We start from the raw sequence: 26,387 nt of genomic DNA on the forward strand, positions 1-26,387 counted from the left end.
TGAACCCTTTTATTTAAATAATGATTTTTAAAAAATTGAACCGTAAATTGTAACCGTCCATTACGGTTTACGGTTCAATTTTAACGGTTCATGGTCAATTCTAATTAACGTTCGGCCATCACTAGTAGTGTGACTACTTAAACACAATTTATTCCCTAGGTTGTATATAACACTTATCACTTTACGGCTTTGTAAGAAAGCCTTAAGATTCATCAATAATCAATTATATTTACTGTTCAGGGCCTAGTTAACCTATGCAGCCCCCTCCACCCCCTAAATTCCAAGTGCTGTACCAAGTGCCTAGAGCCCCTAGCTCCCTAAATTCCGTGGCTGAGAGTATTGCTGCTAGAATATCACCCAATATCAAAGTAACCGAAACAAAAGGAGTTACGTTCTTGTACGTGCTTACCCTACGCACTCAAGTTTGCTCTTTCATTTCTAAGATTGTTAATAAAAATAAAATTACCGAAAGAAAGGAATATTAATTCTGTAACCTATCTGAAATATCATACTTAGTAACAATTTTTACTTCTTAGGGCTTGAAAACTGAATTAGTGATGTGCACGTTTTGCCTCATCGATACTATTCGGTTCTAGTCACGTACTACAGATGGCGCTGTTTTACATGTCAAATTATAAAATAAATATTTCTAACATTTAAGAATACTTTATGGATAATCACTAATTGTACCATTCCTAATATTTTGGACTAGTTAATTAGGTTCTATCATCATTTCGTATCCATGTTTTCACCTTAGATGCCCTTAGTATCTTCGTATTAGCTTTCAATACTCATGTTAAAGTATTTTTTAAACACGACAGATGTCATCAGTCATCACCATATAATTTATAACATATTTTCTTATTTAGATGAAATCTGTCAGCGTAGGTGCCTTTCGTGTTTCAAAAATACTATAGTAGGATTAATTGGTATAAGAAAAATTAACAACAACAAGTAATTTCGACGTCATTTATTCATAAAGACAATTCAATAAATGAACGCACTAAATTACAATAATTTGAGATATGTCACTTAGATATTATTTAGTGGTGAATGTTATGCTTTTACCAAAATATCTGTAATTGGTGTTTTGAGTTTATTACACTTCTTATAATTTAGAGTATTTAGACACGACTAAAGTCAATGAAGCGCCAATCACATCTACACTTCAAATCAGTCCCAATTTTGGGTCTGATGATCGTTTTCCGTTTCACGGAATATCAGAACATCGTTAACAATATTCGAAATGTAAAAAATACTTTGTCTCTAATTACCAAAAATGTTAAATGTTTGATATTTTTGCATATGAATTTTTTACATTTCAAGTATTGTAAACGATGTGCTAATGTTTGGTGAAACGGAAAAATACCCTTGCTCGGGCTCGAATTCGGGCCTGATTTCAGGCCTGATAAAGTGTGGATGTAAATGGCACTTAAGTCTTGCTCCGTCCTATCTTAGCAATCTACCATAACACCACCACCTTTGATTATGACCATAATTATGTATATGTATAATAAGCTACAATACTTTACGCTATTGTTAAGATCAATGTTACTGGAAGACAAATCGTATGGCATATAATATTTTTAGTACAACATTATTTTTTAAATACAAATGCACCGATACCTTCGTAATGCTATCAAACTATTGAGGAAAGAAACTACAGGAGTCCCATACAAAACCATTAGGAAAATAGAATATCTTTCTACTAGAAAATGTTTCAGAAATATTCAGAGTTTCTTAAAATGATAATTTGAAATACAAACCATAGTGCGATTCAAATCGAAAAATTCGAAAAGTGGCTTACGAGAGAAGAAATATTTACATTAGACGAAAAAAGCATCATGCCTGTATGTATAAATATATCGAAAAATCCAAGTAGATTAAATATAAAAGTGTAATTCTGTATTCGGCGAAACGAAAGCTCTCCCTATGTACAGCAAGCAAGACTGAGTGACTATATATCTAACTTAAGCTAAATGCAACCCTAGATGCATACAAACAAGATACAAACTTACACGACAGTGATCACAAAACGCATGTTACATTAACTTATATTAAACGATATGTATAATAGTAATTGATGAGTATTAGGTTACGATAAACAATAGCCATTAGATTCAAGCTTTAACACATAGCGCTTAACTAACAAAACTTGGCCACTAGTGTCTTTAACAGAGGCCGGAATTTTCGTGGCACTTTTGAAATGTCGTAATAACCTTTCATTTATCGAATTCCGATATACAATATATTGATACAATATAGAACACAACATATTAAAAAATTAATGGATATTTGACTGAAAAATATGAACACTTGTCACTACACCTAATAAAACAAAGACACCCGCCCCGTCTGTCGGTCTGTTCGCGATAAACTCAAAAACCCCTGAACGGATTTTCATGCAGTTTTCACCTATCAATAGAATGATTCTTGAGGAAGGTTTACATGTATAACTTGTTAAGGTTTTGTGTAACCCGTGCGAAGCCTGAGCGGGTCGCTAGTTAGCACTAAAACAGACTTTAACATGAATTAAATGTGACATTGTTAAGTATTAAGTTTTCATTGTTTTGTACTCAAAAGATATCTGGAAGAGCTCGCTCTTTAATCATAAAACCGTCAGTTGATTACCTCTACTTTTAATCTTCTTTAATATGTCGTGTTCTACATTGTATCGATATATGTAGGTATATCGGATGTCGATAATTTAGAAGTCACTATGGCAATTCAAAAATGCCACGAAAATTCCGGTATCTGGTCTTTAATACTAGTTATTTCTCTTTTGCTTATAAATACTTTTGAGTATAATATTACAAATAAGATATAATATAAAGTATAATTGTTAGAGCCTGTATGCCTCGTAATAAATACAGTTGTACAAAAAAGCGATGCTACTTTGCAGAGGTATACTGGAAGTATGGGGTTCAATGTTACGAAGTAAATATAAGACAAAAATGATACATTTTTGTCAAAACTATATACGTATGTTTGTATATTTTAGTCAATTATATAAAGTAGACACGTTAGTTTTATAATCAATTCAATCTTAAATAGATAAAGCACGTACAAAATAAAATTATATTGAACAAAATTATAACAGCAGGTCCAGGGATCCAAGAAAAATATCATCGTAATTTATTATTTCAAAGAAAAACGTTGCCAGCTGGTAACTACAGTTACCAAAAGCAATTGAGTGGTTATGCTGAGAGGAAAAACATATAAAGAAGCAGTTCATTATATAAAATTATTTCCTTACGAAAACTGAGTGACAAAGCTGTTTTTAACTCATCAAGGCTGGTAATGGCCACGTTTAACTTTTTAAAGTTTGCCATTTAGTTTTCGAGGTCTTCATAAACGCTGTGCGTAAATATATTCAAATTCCAGGTCTTTGTAATATAAATATTACAGTGATACTCTTGCATTTTGAATCCGAACTCAATCTGTGATATCCTAAGCTGCTGCTGTGATTGCTGCTGTGATATGCTAAATGCTTATTCTAAAGGACCACATTTAAGTTTCAGGCATTCATAAATTATGGTGTTCGTTACATATCTTGTTCACCAAGTAGTATACAAAAACTGTGAGCATGTAAGTCAAGAAAATCACTGTCCTAGAAACATATTATAATTGTTACCAGCACTGATATGCATTTTTTTAGATTCTTGATAAAAAGTTACAGATTTTTAGTATACTCTTGTCACACTGATGAAATTGATTCAGGCCCCTGAAGTACATAACCTTAACTCTAAAATACGATATGCGACACTAGTAACCCCAAGTTTTGCGCACAATACAACATCGATTCAGCCATGTGTCATACGACGGGCATAATAAAAACGTACTTATTGCTTGTACACGTACTCGTTATAGTGTCCGCTACCGCAAACAAATTATATATCATATATTCTCCATATAATTACAATGAACGCTAAATTATATAATTATTATCATGTGATATGTACCTATTATAATGATTATGATGCACTAATTATAGTCCTCAAGTAAATTGACTCTAAATTATAATTCCAATGAGTGTAAGCCAATTTTCTTAGTTCTTTTTTTTGTAAATAAAAGGATCTAACCTATGGGAACTTTGGGGTTATATAGGATGGGGATTAAATATTTTTTACATTAATAATCAACCGTCAACAACATTTTTAAATAACTATTACTAACTTTCTCGCAGACGTACTGCCTTTTTAGTTCATTTTTCGTCCATTATACTATTATATGTAGATGAAAATCTTTTAATTATAATATCATCCTTAGACGCCCTCGCTTTTAATTTTGTTTACAAAAAAAAATGGGTCAAAAACGATTTAGTAAAATCGATATTTCATTTCACATCACTAGAGGAACTGCGCTAAGGAAATTATATCGCATGTATGATATGGACATTTCAAATTCTTATTTAAAATACAGGCCTACCAACTTTAACGTGTAATTAAATTATGATATGGCAACAATGAATTTGCGCTTAGCGTTGGTAGCCATGCGAACCATATATTTACTTATCTCACTTGCGTACGTCAAATCTGACAACTTGTCAAACGTCAAATTGACATCAATTTGGTCTACCGCTCTAAAAAGGTATCGACATTGGCATAATTAGTTTTGAGATCTCACTAGCTTAGCTTACATACAATGCGTTCTGAACTTCTTCCACAAAAAACTACGGCCACAAAAAGTATTAAATCGTAAAATATCACACACGCATCAAAAAATAAAGTGTGAGATTAAAAAGTAACTCCTCCTTTTAACTCGTTTAACGAAGTTAAACATACCATTAGAACCGTTTCCAAACACTTACCTAAAGTTCCATCATTTTGCTAGCAATTATACAACATCAAACACAAAAAGCAAGTCATCATAACAACTAAAGATGTAAATCCACCAATAAGGGTTTTCAAAAACTTAGGTTTGCCTTAGATTGACGATGAAATATCAAGCTCATATGAAAGAGCGATTGACATCTCCGGTCAGTTAGTGAAAAAACTCCTGTCAAAAAACCCTTAAACTTGTTAAACTTTTTGCATCGTTTCACCTAGCTATCGATAATAAAAAAGCAGCAACAAAAACGTCCAGAACGCACCTAGCCTCTTCACTCCATCGTGTCATATTGTACCTTCTTGACCTTCAAATAGCGCCAGATAGCGTAACAGACCAGGGTACCAGCGGTGGCTATCGCGAGCGCAGCGCCAACGGCGACGGGAGCGGTCTCGGAGCGCGCTCGGGCCGAATCCGAACAGTGCCAGGGGGGACCGAATTCGCCATCGCGTTTGAACATGAAGGCTTGGAGACGCATTTGGCGGAGGTACAGCTTGGCTTTGTGGGCCGTCGCAGGACTGGAAAATTAAAAATGTAAAATTAGCAACATACAATGAAGATGTCACATAGTACAGGACAAATTAAAGGTAATAGAAACCCAGTAACGTTTTTTTACGATAAGGTATAGGAGGCAAACGAGCAGACAAATCACCTGGTAAGCGATTATCGTCGCCTATGGAAACCCGCAACACCGTTTCGTTTGCTACGGAGCGATAACGATTGGCGTGTTGTCTACGCGAAACTTACCTAAGTAGTCTCGTCCTTAGTGAGATCTATATAACTAAGTTCGGGAATTAGTTGAAAAAACTAAATCTAAATCTCACTTAGTTTCAACCTCAATGAGTTCTATAACCGTTTCCTCAGGGCAGAAGAACGATTTGCCGACCGGTGTAGGAAACAGAATATTTCGCGAATTGGTTGACAGAACGATTATTCTTCCTCTAGAAATTGCGCAATTCTGTTTAGTGTTTAGATTAGAAACTTATCTAAATAGTCTCCTTAGTGAGACCTATAACCCTCTGCTCAAGGCAGAACGATTTCCCAACTGGTGTACAGAGCAACTGATTTCGCGAGTTGATTGAAAATATTAAATCTAAATCTTACCTAGTTTCATCCTCGGTGAGTTCTATAACCGTCTTTTTAGGACAGAAGAACTTGTTAACTGTTGTAGTGAACACAAGATTTCGCGAATTGGTTGACGGAACGACTATCCTTCCCAGTAAAGCTGAGTACTCTAATTATTGCGCAATTCTGTCGATGTTTAGATGAGAAGCTTACCTAAATAGTCTTGTCTTTAGTGAGATCGACATATAACCATCTGCTCAAGGAAGAAGAACGATATTGCAACTGGTGTAGAGGAACAACTACTTAATTTCTCGAGTTGGTTGAAAAAACTAAATCTAAATCTTACCTAGTTTCATTTTCAGTGAGTTCTATGACCGTTTCCTCAGGGCAGAAGAACTTGCCAACTCGTGTAGGGAACAGAAGATTTCGTGAATTGGTTGACAGAACGACTATTCTTCCCAGTTAAGCTGAATAGTTCTAGTAATTGTGAAATCTGTTGATGTTTAGATTAGAAACTTACCTAAATAGTCTCTTCCTTAGTGAGATCTAAAACTAATTTCGCGAGTAAGTTGAAAAAACTAAATCTAAATCTTACCTAGTTTCATCCTCAGTGAGTTCTATAACCGTTTCCTCAGGACAGAAGAATGATTTTCCGACTGGAGTAGGAAACAGAAGATTTCGATAGTTAGTTGTCAGAACGACCCGTCGGCCTTGCTTGGCAGCGTGTTCTAAAATCCTGGCACTGGAGTTGTAGCTCAGTTTGATGTTGCCGGAATACCAACGCTCACCGCCTGGTGTCTGGAAAGATGATAGAAATTATGTTACGGCTTTTTTATAACCAGAGATCGGCGCGGGTGAGCTGTTTTCAGGTTTTGCATAACATGGACATACCTTGTCATTTAATTATTATGTGTAAATAATAATTATAAACGATTAATTGTAATTAATAATTATAAATGAAATTATTTTATTTCAGCTGCCTTCACGTCTTGCGACGTGACGCAATCTATGGAATGTGATTAATCTATTTTGCACAGCTTTCTGCTTAAGTGAGAAAAAAGTTTCATCTAGTATTAAAGCAAGCTTCCTTAGATAATATAAATACATTGTATATTCATTTCACTCGACTCACATCAATGGATGTAGAAAGATCTTTTTCTATATACAAATAAAGCTCAAATAAAACTCAAGGCGAAATCGTCTCTCGCCATGCCTGTGGGTTCTAAAGTAGCAGGTACAGAGACGGTAGCAAGCGACCGCCGAACCAGATCATTAATAGTGCCGTGGCGATATAATCGGCCGGCGCTTTTGGTGCATGAGAGGCCATGTTGGCCTAGCTGGTCCACGTCCTTGCCGCATGCACAGGTATGAGCGGAGCATATTTTGGCTCCAATTCGCAGGCGTTCAGCCAGTGTCCCGGTTCGTTAGTAGAGACAGCTAGTAGGCGGGCGCGATCTGAGTCGTCCGGACTATTTTCTATGATAGACTCAGTCGTCAATTCGCTCCGTGCAACCGCACCAGCTAAAGGGCCCTTAATGGAAAACGATGGAAGTTACCTTAGCGAACGAAAATTCGAGTGTGAAGTCCTTAAAGGAGATGACGAGCTGCTCGGCGTCCCCCTCCTTGCACACGCCCCCCACGTTCGCGTTGTTCGGCACGAATGTGTTCGCGTCCTGTAATGACAAATATTATTATTAATCGTATGGTATGCATAATGTAGGATGATCAGAGAGCTTTGAGATTGTTAAACCAGGTAACCAGGTTAGCCGTGAGGCCAAATCTTCAGCTAGTCCAGAATACGAGTGGAAGGGATACGGAAGAATATAATCGGTGGTGTGCTCTTCACCGCACTCGCTGAGTTGAGAATCCTATACCATCTAATTTGTGTTGTATGTGTTTATTTTATAATATTGTAGCCAAATTGTGATGTTAAATAAATTTATTTTCTTTCTTTCTTTCCTTCCAAACCCATTTGTGAGAATTGCAGAGGCCCAATTCTCACCCTATTTACACCCTATTTGCGGTGGAGGTCAAACCCTTTTGGTTGACAAATACAAATATAAGAACACCATAATCAGTCGAACACGCAGACAAAAAAGGATACTGGAACTTAAATTCTTTATTTTCAATTACTTCCTTGCACAAACGTTCTTAAGGATTTCTTGATTTATGGATGACTGACGCTGGAACGGTCCGGGTGCGAGCCGAGGCTTCTGACAACAGGTGATTCTATGACGGTTCTATAGCGTGAAAAGTGTCTCCCCGCCGCTGCCCTGCAGACGATATGTTGATAAACTCCGTTCTGTCGCCGCCTTCTATCTTTTGTATGTTGATGTGAGTTGAAGAAACAAGAGAACTTACTACTCGCTCGTTCAGCTTGGTAAGATAAGAGATATCATAAGCGCGTCTACTGTGGGCAGGATGCATGTCTCCCCACTACTGCTAGGCGATATGTCGCCGTCTGCTGTAAGTTTATCTTAGTGTGTTGATGTAAACTGGAACTTAAGAGTACTTACCGCTCGCTCGTTCAGCTTCGTAAGATAAGAGATATCTATAAGCGCGTCTACTGTGAGCAGGATGCATGTCTCCCCGCCGCTGCCCTGCAGGCGATATGTAGCTGTTGACAAACTCCGTTCTGTCACCGCCTCCTGAAAGTTTAGAAAGTCATTAGAATTAAAAGGAGTTTCGAAAGTTCCAACACGGGAATCAACGTTGTTCCAGACGTCTATTGAAACGACTAAAGACTGAGTGGGCGTAAAAATATTCGTTTGGAACTTTTCACCCTCTGTTTGTATTTATTTCATAATAAGAATGATTAAGAAAATTAATCGTAAAGGTGGCTAAATACATTGTCTCTTTTGTACGCAGGAAGCCAAGTAAAGGGTTGAATTTTTAAAAGAATTAGCGAGCGGCCCCGGCTTCGCAGGGGCAAAGAGAATTGAGTATAGAGGCGTATTGTCAAAGTAAGTTTTTTATTGAACTCACTTTACTGCCATCTTTCGACACAGGACTAAAACTCTTAGAATGACCAATGGCTATTTGACCCATGTTCTTTCACTGATATGTGTTAAATATCAAACGGTGTTGCCGTAAGCCCTCGATAAGACTCGAGTACGTTTAAGCCAAAGGTATATCGCCATCTATTCGAGCATAATTTTTTCTTGATTTTATTAGGCATCTTTTTCCTTAGACTTTATTTATCTTATACGAGTAGGTACGAAGTTACATACCTATATATTTGGCACGAGTTACTCAAAACCTTAATCAATTATACACTTAAACCTTCCTCAAGAATCAGTCTATTAATAGCTGAAAACCGCATGAAAATCCGTTCAGTAATTTTTGAGTTTATCGCGAATATTCGCGAACATGCAAACAGACAGACACGGTGGGGGACTTTATTTTATAAGACGTAGTGATCATTTGTACTTTTATAAAATGAGGTCTACTTCAACACCCGTAAAACAATATTACTTATTTTGTACTCTTTGTGAATAAAAGTAATTAGAATTCTTAAAGTTGTACCTTGTACCACATAAAAGGGGGTTAAAGTGAGAAACTTTTGAAACAAACAAATTGCTCTACTCGCTTGGGAAATTTCGTTGAGATTGCTTACTGTTTTTAGTGGTTAAGTGGTCGAACACTAATTTAAGCTAAACCCACTGTTCAACAATATTTACCAAAAGCTTTAGTTTCAGAGGATTTTCCCTAAATATCACATCTGCAATTCATTGATGAAAAAAATCAACATATAATTACTAACAACGCACCTGCTCCCGTAAACGATCACTAAAAGGAGTCGGAGCGGGACGTAAAATCAAAATTACATAGAATCGATCCACGCCAAGTTTTCATGCCAAGTGCTAGATCAAGTATGAAGGTATTTGTAAAATTGAAAATGTATGCATTCTTACTATACTGAATGTAGCCAGGACCTTTCCACAGGGAGGGACTTTTTTTTTGTTTTAAGTTAGTTTTTATTTAATTGTAATTTATTCTATAAGTCTAATTTTGGATATTAAGACATTATTGAATTAAAATAAATAAATACACAATTGCTCATCAGAAATGTTAATATTAAAATATAGAATTGATCCTTTATTACAATTGTTCTTCAGACATTGTCAATAGCGATATCGCAGGTTTTATATGCATGGTAACTCTAAAAAGTCTCCCTTGCGTAACCTAAATTCTAACTCTAAATACTGATGTACTTCTAAAGTAATTTGCATTTAAATGAGCAAGCTTTGGCTTGATCGGCCCAGGGCTTACCGAAGCTATTTGTAGTAAGTGAATATTACTAGTTACTAGTATAACTATAATCTTATTTACTAAATGTATAAAGTAAGTTAATAATATTCCTTTAATCAAAATTTAATAAAAAAACATTAATAAAATAATGCAAATTCATATCCCCACCGCAGGCTCCGTTAGGAGGGTACAACCATAAATCCGCAACAGGCGTCGTCATTGCACACAAACAATAAAGCTATCCGCAACAGGTTTCATCATTTTTAATTCACAGTCATTTCATTTAAAAAGGACCACCCCGAATCACATCCGATCCAAAAGTTCCTATTACGCTAGTAGCATTTCCACGTTGTATAGCCAATGAAATCCCCTGCACCAGATACGACCCGGAGCGTAATCACAGCCCGTATCCCTAAGTCCGCGACCAAGTTCTTTTATAAACACCTTAGCCTCTGTTCCCCACGGTCCCGCAGTCTCCAATGCAAGCACAAAATCGTACATTGATTCCAGGGCACTGTACTTAGCGTGCTTCAGTTTGACCGCATATTCAGCAGCTGCCCCAGCAGATATAAGCGTGAGGCTAAGGTGGGACGGTGCAAACGTGCTGACACACGTGGCGTCCCACAAGAGGCACCGTCCCTTTTGCCATGAAACCAATATGAGTCCGGCCGGCCTTTTGCCATGAGTGCGAGACAATCCTGGAGTCTCCAAGACACACGGAATGTTACAAGTGTTTTTATGTATTAGATCTCTGTATGTCACTGATAAAACTAAGTATAATAAGTAGCATTAGTAAGGGATTGAGAACTTTTTATTAGAAGTCATTACATGGCGAAAATGGCGACATCGATTGTGATCTCAAACTTTAATGGGCTGGACTTACCCTTGGTTTTTAAGGTTCCGTACCCAAAGGGTAAAACGGGACCCTATATTACCCTATTAATAAGACTCCGCTGTGCGTCCGTCTGTCTGTCTGTCTGTCTGTCCGTCTGTCCGTCTGTCCGTCTGTCCGTCAGTCACCAGGCTGTATGTTATGAAGACAGTTGAAATTTTCACAGATGATGTAATTTCTGTAGGCGGTATAACAACAAGTACTAAAAAGTACGGAACCCTCGGTGGGCGAGTCCGACTCGCACTTGTCCGGTTTTTTATAATCGACTTTAATTTTATGAAGAAGGTGATTAGGTGGTAGCTTTTCATTTGCAATTCGGCTAAATAAAGGTCTAAACTACCTTCTCTTTGATCAGCCACCTAACAATTCTAATGATTCTGATTAGGAATAAATAATTAATGAAAATAAAAAAATAAAAACACTACTCTAATCATAAGATTTTAAACCACTTTATGCCAAAAATACCTTATATAATTTTGGAAATGAGCAGGCTGCCTAGCCAAGATGCCACTCGTTCGCGCCGTAGCGAACAAAACACTAATGTGTCTCTGTCGCACTTATATGTATAGACGAGTGATAGAGAGACATTACCGTTTCGTTCGCTACGGCGCAAACGATTGGCATCTTGGCTAGGCCCTCTGATACTCGTCAAACTGCTGGATCGGCGTTTAACTTGCAAGATTTGATCCGTACGGAATTTTATACATGAAACATTGCAAGTTAAATAAAAGCTTGTAAGAATAGGTACTCACCGTCGTGCCTCCCGGAGCGACGGTCGTTCTGCTGTACTTCGTGACCCTCGGCCTTCGTGTGGAGGCCTGGCTGTCCAGCTGCAGGCCCTGCACCGAGCACACCAGCAGCGCTGCCGACACAAACCACATTAACACTTCCACATCACAATCGAGGGCCAAATTAACATTATAGGGCCAAAAATATCTTATATGTATTTTTGAAGTTTTTGTTCACAGAGTCCAAGGATTGGTTTGAAATGATCACTTAACTTGATGATTATATACTTCCGCTCTAGACCTTACAAGATGTGATGCTAAGTGGGTAAGTAGACCCAAATTTCTATTTCCACATCACAATCGAGAACCAAATTAACACATTATAGGGCCAAAAAAGTCTTTCAAGTCTTTTTCGAAGTCTTTGTTTACAAGGATTGATTGAGTCAAGGATTGATTTAAATGATCACATAACTTGATGTTTCTATAACTCCACTCTAGAATATTTGAAGGCGGTATGTTAACTGGAGTTAAACGCCACAAATTTCTATTTTCACATCACAATCGAGGGCCAAATTAACACATTATAGGGCCAAAAAAGACTTTCAAGTCTTTTACGAAGTCTTTGTTCACAGAGTCCAAGGGTTTAAATAATTATCACAAAACTTGATGGTTTCATAATCCGCTCAAGATATGTGATGATAACTGATGGAGTTAAAAGCCACTTTCTATTTAAACAGTCAACTAGTCATCATGAATCTTCAAATAGTCCAGAAAATACACAGTTGAAAAAAATTTAATAAAAAAATAGTGTCAAGTGAACTTTAAAACAATATGAGTCGAGTTTTGCTAATAATCAGACACCGAACAGCGAAGCGTTCCACATATGTTGCATTATATGACACACTGTGTTTGATAGATCGCACTTTAATGAGAAGTAATGGTCGATCCTCAATCTCATTTTAGTCACATGACATCATGTGAGGATTGACTACAGGATTGCTCACAAGTAAATGAAAATATCCGCAATATTTTATGAAATAATCAAGTTGCCTTGCCAATATTAGCTAAAATTAGGCTACAGAAATGCGCATAAGTGGATGAATATATCCGCAATTGTTTATGAATCAATTAAACACTTGGCTTGGGGCTATACGGACTAAAATCACAATATACGGTATCACTTATTATAAAACTAGCAGAAAAGCTTGTATGGAACTGATGCAAAAATGTATGTTGTATGTAGTTTGGATCGTTGTGAACTGGAGCAGGCATTGTTTGGTGACCAAGACGTCCAAGGCGGCTGCACAATTTAGTTGATTTGTGTAGTGATGGGAGTTTATATATCGACATTTGTTTCAATTGGGTCAATGTCTAGTCATTATGATTGAAAAAAATTCAAAAATCTTTCAATATAAACATTAAAATACTTTACTATATTAATGTTTTTTTATAATATTTGAATTGTTTACTTATTTTATAATTTAAGCAATGATTCTTTAATATGTAAGAATAGTCCCTTGTAATATTTAATCGGAATGCAATAAATAACTTTTATTTTCCTTGGAAACACCTACATGTGTAATAGCTCGAATTATCCTTTAGTAATTTTGCTTGCTCAAGCGGGACCCTGTAACTATATGTTGTAATAATGATGCATATAAGGCATACGTTGTAAGTAAAATGAAATTGAAATATTAATAATGACTACTTAGGAATAAGATAAGAAAAATATAACGGTATTTGGTAATGGATTTATAAAAAGAATAAAAAGAATATCTTTATTACTTAATTAAAAAATATTACTTATAAAAGATCTAGACTGAAAATGTACACTGCGTGAATATTAATTCAGGATCAATCAAGTACCTGTTTCTTGTTGTTATTCTGTCCTGTCAGCCAAGGATATGAGCAGTTTGTTAGAACTGTTGTACCGCATTCTACTAATGTGCTTAGTAGATAGCCCATTATGGAAAGGGTTTTTAAAATACCACAAAATAGAAACATGTTTGGTGATTTGTATATACCATAAAACCCGAGGTTTAAGAGTCCGGACTCCGCAGGAAGCTCAGTTCTCCATACAAAACAAACGTAGTTACGCTCTCATTTTAAACTACTAGCTAAACAACTTGCTAGATTTCTCTACTTTGTAATTATAATAGGTTAAGGTATGTCTATGCCTGTAAGTAGTTTATGTAGCTTCAGATACTACAGTAAAAAAAATATAGTGATTTTAGTTTGTCATACAAAACGAATTACAGGCATAGATGTACCTCATGTAATTGTGTGTGCAAAGTTTCATTACAAATCAACCCGTAGTTTTAAAATGAGAACGAAACTCCGTTTGTATGGAAAGGTGAAATTCGGCCGAGCTTGCTGCGGACTCTTAAGAGTGATCCAATGGTAACCATGGCAACGAGTGACAAGAAAAAGTTGTTTTACCCTTACATACGTGGTGTTCTCTTTTATAATTACTATTTTTATAAATAAAACTATCGATGTCGATAAAGTAAATTGCTCAGCACTACTGGCTGCTTCACCAATGGAAAATTATGACTGTGATATTCATCTGCTATTGTTGACATCCTAGAATTGGAATTATCCTATACCTACTTTGATATAAGATAAGATAAAATACACTTACTGGTAACTACCACAAAATATGTACGAACATGTACAGACAAAACTTGCAGAAAAAACAGAACATTTAAGTGTGCATCAAGTGTAAGATAAATTAAATACTGAAGACCGGTCTGGCCCAGTACCCTGCCTATGAAGCCGATGGTCCTGGGTTCGAATCCCGGTAAGGTCATCAATTGTGTGATGAACACAGATATTTGTTCCTGAGTCATGGGCGTTTTATATGTATTTAAGTATTTATATATTATATCGTTGTCTGAGTACCCACAACACAAGCCTTCTAGAGCTTACCGTGGGACTTAGTCAATTTGTGTAAGAATGTCCATATAATATTATTATTTAAATATATCTTTATTACAGATCCAGAAGGCCATGGAATGGACCCACCTCAACACTAGTGACCCTGTGAGCTGAGCTGTAGACCTCGCGAGCATAGTCGCGAGCATAATCGAACTTGAATTTTGACTTTCATTTTTTAATTATAATGATGATGATTTCCATTCGACTAATTTAATTAATACATCCATATTTTTGTTATAATAAACACAAATGGGTGGAATAACAATTAAAAACTTAAATTAAAAACTTATAAATAAAAAAATTGTCCCAGATCGAGACCGCTTGGCAGGGTGCCCAGAAGGCTGGCTGCATTGCCCCTCTGGATAGCAATGCTTATCCGCTGGGCGAAGTACAGGCCAGCCCTCTGATCACCCGAAGCCTCTATAAGGCGTTTTGCTAACTCCTTATAGAGGCGGCGCGCGCTAGGCCCCCACGGCCCTTCAACCCCAAACGCCGCAAATATGTAACTACTGCCGAGGTTGACATACTTGCGATGCTTGAGGCTTTCGGCCGAGGATGCAGCCGCACCAGCGTCAACTTTGGTGCCTGGAATATGGGACGGTGCCAGGGTATCTACGCATGTAGCATCCCAGACAAGGGGCCGTCCCATACTCCAAGGCACCAACGTTATTCCATCAGGCCTCTTGCCATCATCCCTGACCAGGCCGTTTGGCTCGAGGAGCGCCGGCACCTTGGCACTAACAAAGGCCCTACGGATGACGTCATTGATGCTGGCGTGCCGAGGTATCCTCCCAGCACTTCGGCTAATTTAATTTAATTTATTTAATAATCCTATATTTAATATTTCTGTTAATAATGAACTGTGTTTTAATGTACATAATGTAATTTGTATTGTAAATCCTACTGTAATCTTTAGCTAGTTTGTAAGCGATTTAGTGTACCTGTTAAGCTTATAAATGTCTAATAAATAAAATAAAAAAACAAAACAAACACTCAATAAATGTATGCTCCGCCATTTTGAAAAAAAAAAACAAGAACTAGATCGACATAAAAATCTACTTGTCTAAACATCGAACCTGCTCACAAAATGTCATGAGAATTGCTTGAGAATTGCCATCTGTAAAAATGAACATACGGACATACAAAACCATTTTCACCCAAGCTGAAAAGGAGACCTTCGCTAGCGCTCGGTCGATGAAGCCAGCGCTGGTTTTCCGTAGGTGTATATTTATTTTGTAAAGCGAGACATGACAGCATTTGAATTCGACCACCATGCCTGGGAAACCTTAGCAGGAAACCGTGATGGATGGCGTAAGCGTGTTGTGGAGGGGAGAAGGCTATGCGATCAAGCCTGGTTTGATGCGTTAGATAGCAGAAGGTGTCGCAGAAAGCAAACCGGGACTGGAACCTCGGTGACATGAGCTTTCTCTGTCAAAAATGTGGGAGGTCGTGCCGCTCACGCATCGGCCTCCACAGTCACCAAACCCGTTGTCAAAACAGTAATGCATAAATCGTCTGCAATAGACGCAAAAGTGTGATGATATTTATTTATAGATCTGTTAACCCTTTAACCGCTTAGAATTTTTCATCGAGCATCGAGTGTGCTCGTGTCGCCGCCGGCACGAAGTTACACGAATATTGTCTTATTAATCCGACTGCAGCGAAGTGAACTGGATATTGTATGTCTTACATATAATATTAGTCTACAGCGGTCAAAAGGTTAATTCGCATAATTTTAAAGATTTATGTGTTTTACTGTTGGAGTACGAACATATTTTCAACATATCACTCTAGTGTTATGGATGGCTTTATCCACGTGATAAAATTTAAAGGATAACTCACGCTGGACGGGACGACAGACCGGGACTAGGCCGGAGCTTCCGGCGCTTCGTTTTCTTAGATCAGCCGTCGTAGAAAATAACGTAACGGCTCCGGCCCGGGCCCGGGCCAGTCTAGCGCGAGTCATCCTTAACAAGTGCTACACTGAAAGTAATGTTTGCTTAATTACAGTTTAACAAACATATTTTTTTATACTCGTCGACTGAGATTTCGTATGCCACAAGTGCGTATCTTTTATGTATAGGCTCCAAACTCAACTATAATATTCATTTCCATACGCTGTAGTCAACTATTAAAAAATGACCAATCACGTGCCGCCGCGCTCCCATAGAACGGGGGACGGGCAGGCGGGGAACTTTGCGCGTTTATGTCTTTTTTTTTTAGTGCATTAGAATATTAGATTTAAGTACTCTACTAAGTAATTATATATGTGATTTAAGTACTCTATTAAGTACTAGTACTAAGTAAGTTGCATGTTTTTTTTATATAATATTTAGGTACTTTTATAATAATTTTGCATGCCAGTTTCTGGTGGAATGTGTGTGACTACTATATATTTTAAACATCTTTTGTACCACATTTTAAAGCGAAATAAAGATATTTGTATTTGTATTTGTATTTGTATATTACATTTTTGTCTACTGAGATACTTTTCATTAATCATTTCGTTTTTCATTAATCATTTAGATTTTATGCTAAAAATAATACTTTTTTTTATATGACTCGTAGAAAAAGTATTGTATACAATAGTGATACAAACAAGCTTTTCGATCTCGTACCTTACTTAGGCAACTCAGTAAGCTTCGTTGCCTAAACACGGTACTCGACTGAAAAGCGCTCCTATTATATTACGATTGTATACAATACTATTGTTAGGTACTACTTACAGTAAAAAGAGAGTAGAAATAGGTAACCCAAAAGTTGTTATGTTTTCGAAAAAAAAATGGTTTACTCTTTTCGGAAAACCCCCATCAATAACCAGTTGAGTTACCATTTTAGAAGTTCAAAAGGGCCTTTTTAAACCAGCAAGGTTAAAGTTTAAATCGCAATCAGTTCCATCCAATACTTTCTTTTCTGTTTCAAAACGAACAAAAAAGCCACTTCTGATTGGCTCAAACTAGAGCCTCGGTAAAGTTAATTAAATCAACTCAGTTATTCGTTTATGGGACTCGGTTGACTGCAGCCTGGAAGGCCTATTTGAACGTTTTTAACATCAAAATGATATCTAAAATGCCAGTCGCCCCTCGCGCCAATAGAAGTACGGACAGGTACCAGCGAAATGCACGCACGACTGACATCAATTAGATATCATTCTGATGTCGCAATGAAATTTTGAATTGGCCTCTGGGTCGAGTTAGGCATTTCATGTTCTTTCCACTACTATGCATTTAAATTCTACTAATAGAATTGAAAACTAGTGGTAGATTCCCAATTTCTACTGCTCGTATTTCAAAAAGCAATTCGCCATTTTCCACAAGATTTTCGAGTGACGAAATCGAGCGCTCGAAATTCAAAAATCGGCCCCCAGTTCATTGGTGCTTTGTTTAAGTTAATTAGGTGCTTTAATAGTCAAGGTTAGGGTGAAAAAAAGGATAAGAATGTTCAAATAATCATTAAAAGAAGAACTCTTTATTACGAGCAAATGTTCGAGCAGAAGTTCGTTAATAATTATTTATAGGAATGAACTACTTAAGACTATCTCCTAAAATGATTATGGTAGACTTTTTGTGTGTGACACAGAGTGTGGAATGGTTATAATAAATGTCAAACTTCTATGAAATTATGACGTTTAAAATATTTAACACTTGCACATGCACAGTCTGTGCTACTAAACACTCTGCAGAGTTAGCGTAGCTTGACATAAGAGGATTTATACACGAATTTCATAAAATCCAAGTGTATTTTCTATTTCAGTTCAATCATCATAATTTATGTAAGTAATAAAACATAATTATTCCTATGTAAATAGGCCTACTTAGGAGCTTACATGCTAATTTCTTACACGGGCGAAATATAACATATTCCGACAAAGTAGCAAATCTTATGCGGCCGTTAAGTTTAACAATGCCGTAAAACTCTTTACTGTGCCCTTACCATGAGTTTGCTGCGACTAGGGCTGCCATCTCGAATTTCGCCAAACCCGGACGAGTCCGAAAATAATATTTTTAAAAAACAAGACCTTTAATTTTACATGAAGTTTTACACTTCTTGACACCCACCCCCACCCCCACCCCCCCGGACGGCCCCCGGACGGCCTCCAAACTAGGACAAATCCGGGAAAACCCGGACGGATGGCAGCCCTAGCTGCGACCATTTCTCTACGGATTGTGTAAACTCACTCAACTCATATTTAAATAGCCTTAAAATGATTACTAAAAAAACCAACAACTGAATCCATTAACGGAATCGAGAAAAAGACATATACCTGGTGAACCCCCTATGGAACCGCTATTTTGAAAATGTTCCGAATCTAAATCGATAAAAAAGATCGATTTCATTCTTAAACGTCACAAAATTTCACGAGAATCGGTTGTGAACATCCGGACATACGAAAGCGTTTTTGTCCACGCTGAAATTCATCGAACCTACAGCTTACCTGAAATTATGTCGGCAAATTAAGAGCTTATGGGACATATTTTTAAGTAAGTTGTGTGGATCCAAATTTTTACACTTGACTGTGCCTAGCTTAGGTTAATTTCACGGAAATCCGGCTCGGAAAGAGATCCGACTTATAAAGCCGGACAGACACGGAAGTTTTTTTTTTATCCAAGGTGAAACAGAGATGCTTCACGGTCAAATATCATATCATTTTAAAAATAATAATATTTCTACATTACTTAAATTGACTTATATTTTGAATTACTCAATGTTTTTTTTTCTGTGTTGGTACACGACTATTATACGAGCGCTAGCGATCGACTATAATCGCAGTACCCATGGTAAGGGTCCTGGCGAGGATATGTTGAAGGTTAATCCTTACTTTCATTGCGACCTTTAGCGTTCAAGCAGCAGTTTTTTTTACAGGAATATGATAAACTCTGGTTTTGTACTACCTTAGCTAGAACGAGTACGACTACGAATAATTGGCCTAGGAATCATAAGCCCCCTCCAGACTATGCGCGTGAATCGCGGCGCGACTTCGCGGAGCGAACATACCGCGATGTTGACGTAGACTCCACACTCGCACAACTTCACGGTGATTTCGCAGTTTGGTTCGCGGAAAAATGGCGCCGAAGCGTCAGCTGATCGGATTTAGTTTGCGGCAGGGCACTGATTCAAACTGGGAACTGTCAAATTGATTTTTGGGTTATCAAGTTCGCACCCAATATAACCAAGTAACTGCCATAGAAGGTAATGACAGTTCAGATTAACCGACTCGTGAGCGAATCGCGACGCGAAGCGATCGCGAGTGTGGGGTCTTGCAAATTCGCGCTTCGCGTCTCCTTTGACGCGGGCCAAATACCGACAAAAAACGGGGAATAAGGGTCTCCCCAAACTAGTCGACGCCGTTTCGGCAAATCGCGTACGGAAAAATCTGTATGTCAACGCAATAAGAGCGAATAAGTCGTAAATCGGCTCGGCCCACGCGAAACGACGTCTTTCGACGGGAAAACGGCGTTTTGCCGTAAAGCTGTTCGCATTCGTACGACGCTGTTTGCAGCCTACCGCACACGTTCGCATTCATAAATCTCCTTATACCGCCGTACGGTGCCGGCAAGAGTTGAACGGCTCCGATCACGGCCGAGTACCTACGATAAGGACCGGTCAGAGCTGGCGGAAGCCGATCAGCGTCTTCGACGGCCGAAGATAGCTGACGACGGCCGAACAGAGCCGATGACGGCCATAATAATCGTAAAACATTTTTGGATCGAGTCTCAAACGAGGATATCGTAAATTAAATTCACCTTCACTTAATCTATATTGTCACAAAGAATCAACCCACGGTCGCCTCCGCTTTTTCTGGTGTAGGTGCTTTTCTCTTCCAACAAGTAGGCTACGATAAAAATGCTGGTAAGCCTTTTTTTCCATGCCCGTCTACGTAAAATATCCATCATCACAGGTTATTATATAATATGTAACAATTACCAAGGAAAATAATCTTACAGGTCTGTTCAATTTCAAACTCAGGTTGTTACTAACAACCAGTCTCCAAAAATGAGATTTACGATTGCCGATCACCCGCTGTCCTACATCTGTTCGTCGGACTCAACGGCTGTTGTACGTGTGCTGTCTGACGTCTCGACGGCAGGACGGAGCACGGGAGAGCCGACCGTCGTTTACAACTGTTGCGATAGCAAGTCGCAGGCGATCGGGCGTCTCTACGGCCGCAAGGAGGATGAGACTGCTAAACGCAGGTGTCCAACCGCGGAGACGGTCGATCGGCTAAATGCGAATAGTGTGGTGTAAAACACTCGGCGAAAGCCGACTCCGCGTCGACTGGTTTGGGGAGACCCTAAGGCGCGAAGGCGTGAACAATCTGCGAAATCGACGCGAGGGCCCTCCACACTCGCGTTCGCGGCTTCGCGAAACTATTTTTGAAAAGAAAATCCCTGGAATTTACCCCGCATAGAGTCTATGAATCTTTCATATGCAACTTTTACTATCACAGCCTAAATATCGCGTGAGGGATTTCCGAGCCTCACTCGAGAATCGCTAAGTGAATAAGTTGCTCTAACTTTGTCCATTTTAGGTTTTTTCAGGATTTATGGGACCAAAATATTTAAGTTTATTGTTGTGTAAGCTGCGGTTCGTTTTGTTTCTAGCGATATTTATGCGTTTCAACCGATTTCAAATTTTAACACGGCATTCTTGTCACGTAAAATAGTTATTTGTTTTACAAGGGGGCAACGTTTTTGTTTAAACCCTTGTACTTATATTGACACCTGAGTAAATTAAAGATTCCTAAGTAGAAACCATGAGCTTGTAGTTCGAGAGTTAAACAAACATTGCTATCGAGTGAAATACAAAAATGTTCAGCACACTGACGCGAGGAAAATAGTAACTGTAAAATCCAAATCAACGCTTAAATATTTATCATTCAAAATCATCATCAATCAATAAAAGTCAATTATAGCAGTCAATATGAGGAAACCGACCGACCGACAAAATAATAACAACACAGTGTACCTACAGTGAGCTGCGAAATGTCTTTCTGCGAAATTCATTGATAAAGTCGCCATATTATATTGATTTTTATATTAATATTTCCAGTGCAACTTTTTTGATGTTTTCTGCAGTAATGCGACCGGTGGCAATATAGCAGCGTGACATTACTGGCGACTGCATTGCTGCCGCAAATGTCAAATGTCGCAGAGTAATGTCGCGCTGCAAAAATTCTGTCGATTACATTGCCTGCAATGTAATAAATCTGGACCCGGGTACGTCCTTAAACTACGTCCACAAGAGAGATATGGGCATTGTGAATGTCATTTCGCTTTGTGTGGTAGGGCACAACATAGCGGATGTCATTCCAGATCTAGAGCAGAGCCCAACTGGGGAAGTACCTCCACCTTACAGAAAACCGCACCCAAATAACACTAGACCCTACTCATAGTGTTGTGTTCCTGCCGATGAGTAAGAGTCAGAGATCAACGAGGTGAGGGAGGGGTGCTAGGGTCGGCAACGCGCATGTAACTCCTCTGGAGTTGCAGGCGTACATAGGCTACGGAGACTGATTACCATCAGACGGGCCGTATGCTTGTTTGCCACCGACGTAGTATAAAAAAATATATATTTCCTGAAACATTAAGAGGGAAGTATACCACGGGATCGTCCATACAAAAGGAGAAAACGTTTTTTCACTTCTAAATATTTTCCATGCTCCATGATTTTTTTAGTATGTTATTGAGTTCTAGCGTGAGTTATCCTTTAATGATGACGTTACCACCTACATTTTGTCATTGAAAACGCATGCAATTATACGAGGGTTAAATAATAGTTATTTGTTTTACAAGGGGGCAAAGTTGTTGTTTAAACGCTCGTGCTAATATTGATACCCGAGCAAGAGAAAGATTCCAAAATTGAACGAGTGATTCGAAAAGTGGAATCTTGAGCGTTGCGAGGGTTTCAATGCACGAGGGTTAAACAAACTTTGCCTCCGAGTGAAACATAAAAATTTTCACCACACCAACACGAGGAAACTACTAACTATGAAAAACCAAAAATTGAAATGAAATTAAATCCAAATGAACGTAATAAAAAAATAAGCATTCAAAATCATCATTTAAAAGTCAATTCTACTAGCTAACATAAGGAAACAACTCAAAATTTGGATCTGATTACTTTGCCCCACATGTGGATAAAATGCAACTTTCTCATTCGTTTTTGAACAATCAAGAGGGCCTTTACCAGTTGGTGTGGTGAAAAGTATATTATGTCCACATGCTCATAAAAAAATGGAAACCTTCGAATTTAACCTAAATAATTGTTTAAAAACATTTTATTCGTGTAATTGGGGCTTAATTAAAGTAATTATCTAAATTAACTATGAGGCCGCCTGTGTGACGTAATCATGTGGACATGTGTGACATTTAACTGTAACTATAAGAACAATTCGAAATTGTGTCTTTTGACACTCGACATAATGCTATTAAAATTCGTAAACATTAGTAAAGACCGCAAAAAGTGTAACATACGGCATGCTTCATAAGCGCACCCACTTGCAAGACTGAAACCGTAAGAAATTAATCGCAGTGCGTTCTAAGCCTTAAGAAGATATGACAGATATGCCTCCGTGACGTGGGCCAAAGGTAAAGACCAGATTCGGCCCGCGGGCTGTAGTTTGGAAATCGATCTATGCTACGCCGTAGACCGTAGCGGATATTTTTCGTTACGTAGCGGAAATATCGCTTTCCGCTGGTGACCTTTTAGCGGTAAAAGCGTGTGACTTGCAATCCGGAGGGCGCGGGTTCAAACCCCGGCTCGTACCAATGAGTTTTTCAGAACTTATGTACGAAATATCATTTTATATTTACCAGTCGCTTTAATTTACTATCGTTACCTAAGCATTAATATAACTTTAGAAGCGAAAGGGATCGTAGCTTACACAACAATAAACTTAAATATTCCCATATAAATCCGAAAAAAACCTGAAATGGTCAAGGTTAGTGTAATTTACGGCCCAATTCGAACTTTAAGATACGTCAAATACTGTATATTTTGTTTGTCACTTTTGACACTAACATATCCAATACCTATCATATCTAAGTAGACCTAATATTTGACGTATCGGGCCGTTATTCGCTTACCCCCTTATTCATAAACGTGTACTAAAGTTAATGATCGTTTGTCCCTTTCCATCATACCTATACGTCGGAAAGGGACAAACGATGATTAGCGGCATCGTAACTTTAGTACACGTTTATGAATAAGGGGGTTAGCTATTCTCGAGTGAGGCTCAGAAATCCCAAACGAGACATTTAGGCTGTGATAATAAAAGTTACATAGGATATAGGTTTTCTATAACACAGAAAAACCATTAGAGAAATTAAATGAATGTGTGGACCCAAGGCATCTTTGAACACATGATTTATTTTGCAAAATGACGACAAAATTAATTAATTAAAAGTGAATGGTTTTTCAAAGAAATGTTAGCTATTAATTCATGTTACTACTTCTACTACTATCTCCCGTTCTACTACGCTAAGGCAAAGGCAAAAGTACTTTTGCAGCGGCATCAAATAAACCCCTAGTATCTTTGTGTTCCTCGTACACAAGAAATGCTTCCTCATCAACATAACGGTAAATTTGGTCGAAACTATTCATCAAGTAATTGAAGCATCCAAAATTCTTTATACAGGTATTTTCCGCGTAGCCGTAAGCCCAGTACAGCACTACATCTTGACAATTGCAGGACATTAAATCGTAATAAAACCTCCCCGTAGTTCCATTTACAGTGCACTCGATACGATTAAGAATTTCATCCAACTTCAGATCTGATTCCGTGTCATCGCCTTTTTCATCATCAATTTCATCAGCTCTTAACATTACTCGGTTCTCGTGATACAAACACTCCGTTGAATTGTAGTATGTTGAATTTCTGAACGAAACCTTGATGATAACACCGTTATGCGTCGACTTGCCGTTCACCACCGCAACTTCGAGAACCTTGTTGTTGAAGACCATCATGTAATGTTCCGCCATTCTGCTTGAGGGAATTCTACAGGAGATAATATCACCCGTGCGAGGCCGACGGCGGACAATCGATTTAAAAGACTCCTTTAGGTCACCATCCAACGTGCCAAAAACATCTTTGCCCTCGTCGGTTTTGAAAATATTGTAGCTTCGTATCGTGCCCTCCACAAATTCTCCATGAATGATCGGGCGGTACAAATTGCTCGTCTTCAGTGTATCTATTGCAGCCTCCACTTTGCTCATGGTAGCTACGAAGTCTTCGCTGGCGCTAGTGACGCTACCTCGACGTTTTCTTATATTTCTTCTAGTTTCTTCTTCAGCTCCTTTAATGTCGAAGCCATCGTTATGGACAATTTCGGAGCTGGAAGCCTTGGAAATGCTTCCTGAAACTTGAAGTCCACTCGCTCCACAAAACAAAATGAAGATAAAAGCCAAGCCGTTCATGTTTGCTGGTACTGGTGATCGTTGATGAGTGGCCGGTACGTTATATAGGGGCATCTTATCAGTTGATTCACAGGTCACGAATAATCTGAGTGAAGTCAGACGGATATGGAATTCCAAATGAAGTTATACGATTTCATGCTAACAAGACCTTATTATAATTGTTTTTGTAATAATAAATATATTTAAGCATTAGAAGTTATTTAAGAAAACAGGCAAAAAATTATCAAAATAGAGGGAGGCTTATTCTCGAAACGACTAGGCCCAAAATTTAGGAAACAACACAGAAAAAAGTTATTTACCAGGTATAAGGATAGCAGGAAAACATATAAGTCAAGCGTAAATCGGACTTACGGAAACAACATTGTTAAAAAAAATAGAGAAGTAGGAAACCCTTGGGCCGCGATTCTGACTCGCAGTTTTGGCTATTTCTTTGTAAGAAATGTAACCCGCCACCAAAAACCGCTCCCATACAATGGAAGTTGCGCTCTCAGTATAAATTACATAAATGGACTATGGATTATCTTGTCAAAAAAGTGCAGGACGTTTTTCAAGACATGCGTCGCTTACTAACATTATGACTGATGACTCTTGCCAACATCAATGTGCCTGCTCCTCTTGAGCCGACTGACATTATCAGGGATTGCGGCAAGAGACCTGATGGGGTGTCCTTGGTTCCTTGGAGCTTGGGACGGATGTTGGTGTGGGATGCTACCTGCGTAGACACAATGGCACCGTCCCACCTCTAACGGACTAATGCAAAAGCGGGCGCAGAGGCGGAAAGCGCCGAAAAAAAAACGTAATAAATATAAGAGCCTCGGTAGAGAGTACCATTTTATACCATTTGGCGTTGAAACCTTAGGTCCATGGGGCCCCAACGCGCATAAGATTTTTTTGCAGAAATCGCAAAGCGTCCGGTTGACATAACTAAGAAAACTTGCAGGAAACTATAATTTAATCGGTGAAAACGTTTTAGAGATATACATAATGAGAACATTTGTTTGTGCATAAATTAAACAAGATTGCACATGCTGGAAAATACTTAGGCAAGATAACGTATCAAATAACTTTGAAAGATAATTAATGTTGTTAACATAATATAATTATGACATTATCTAATACTTACTTAGCAATATAATCTTGGGGTTAAAGTATCTAGGTTATAAAACACCCATGTTCTATCTCATGTTATGTAATATTTCTTTTTTCTCATACAATAAAGTGTTTACTTACTTATTAGCGAGCCAATACAATTATTTTATTAAGTATTTTAA

General features: G+C 38.1%; 1 protein-coding gene across 1 annotated transcript in view; it reads right to left on the minus strand.

The window, feature by feature from the left end:
- Window positions 1-955: 955 nt before the first annotated feature.
- The window catches only part of LOC133530890 (uncharacterized), a 43,031-nt gene continuing 17,599 nt past the window's right edge, over window positions 956-26,387 (minus strand). Inside the window, exons 2-6 of the mRNA XM_061868946.1 lie at window positions 11,788-11,897; window positions 8,409-8,540; window positions 7,449-7,565; window positions 6,488-6,690; window positions 956-5,345 (exon numbers count right to left, since the gene is read on the minus strand). Coding sequence (XP_061724930.1) covers window positions 5,102-5,345; window positions 6,488-6,690; window positions 7,449-7,565; window positions 8,409-8,540; window positions 11,788-11,897 — 806 coding nt within the window. The 3' untranslated portion in view covers window positions 956-5,101. The remainder of the gene's footprint in view (window positions 5,346-6,487; window positions 6,691-7,448; window positions 7,566-8,408; window positions 8,541-11,787; window positions 11,898-26,387) is intronic.

The sequence above is a fragment of the Cydia pomonella genome, chromosome 24, assembly GCF_033807575.1.
Source record: "Cydia pomonella isolate Wapato2018A chromosome 24, ilCydPomo1, whole genome shotgun sequence".
NCBI lineage: Eukaryota > Metazoa > Arthropoda > Insecta > Lepidoptera > Tortricidae > Cydia > Cydia pomonella.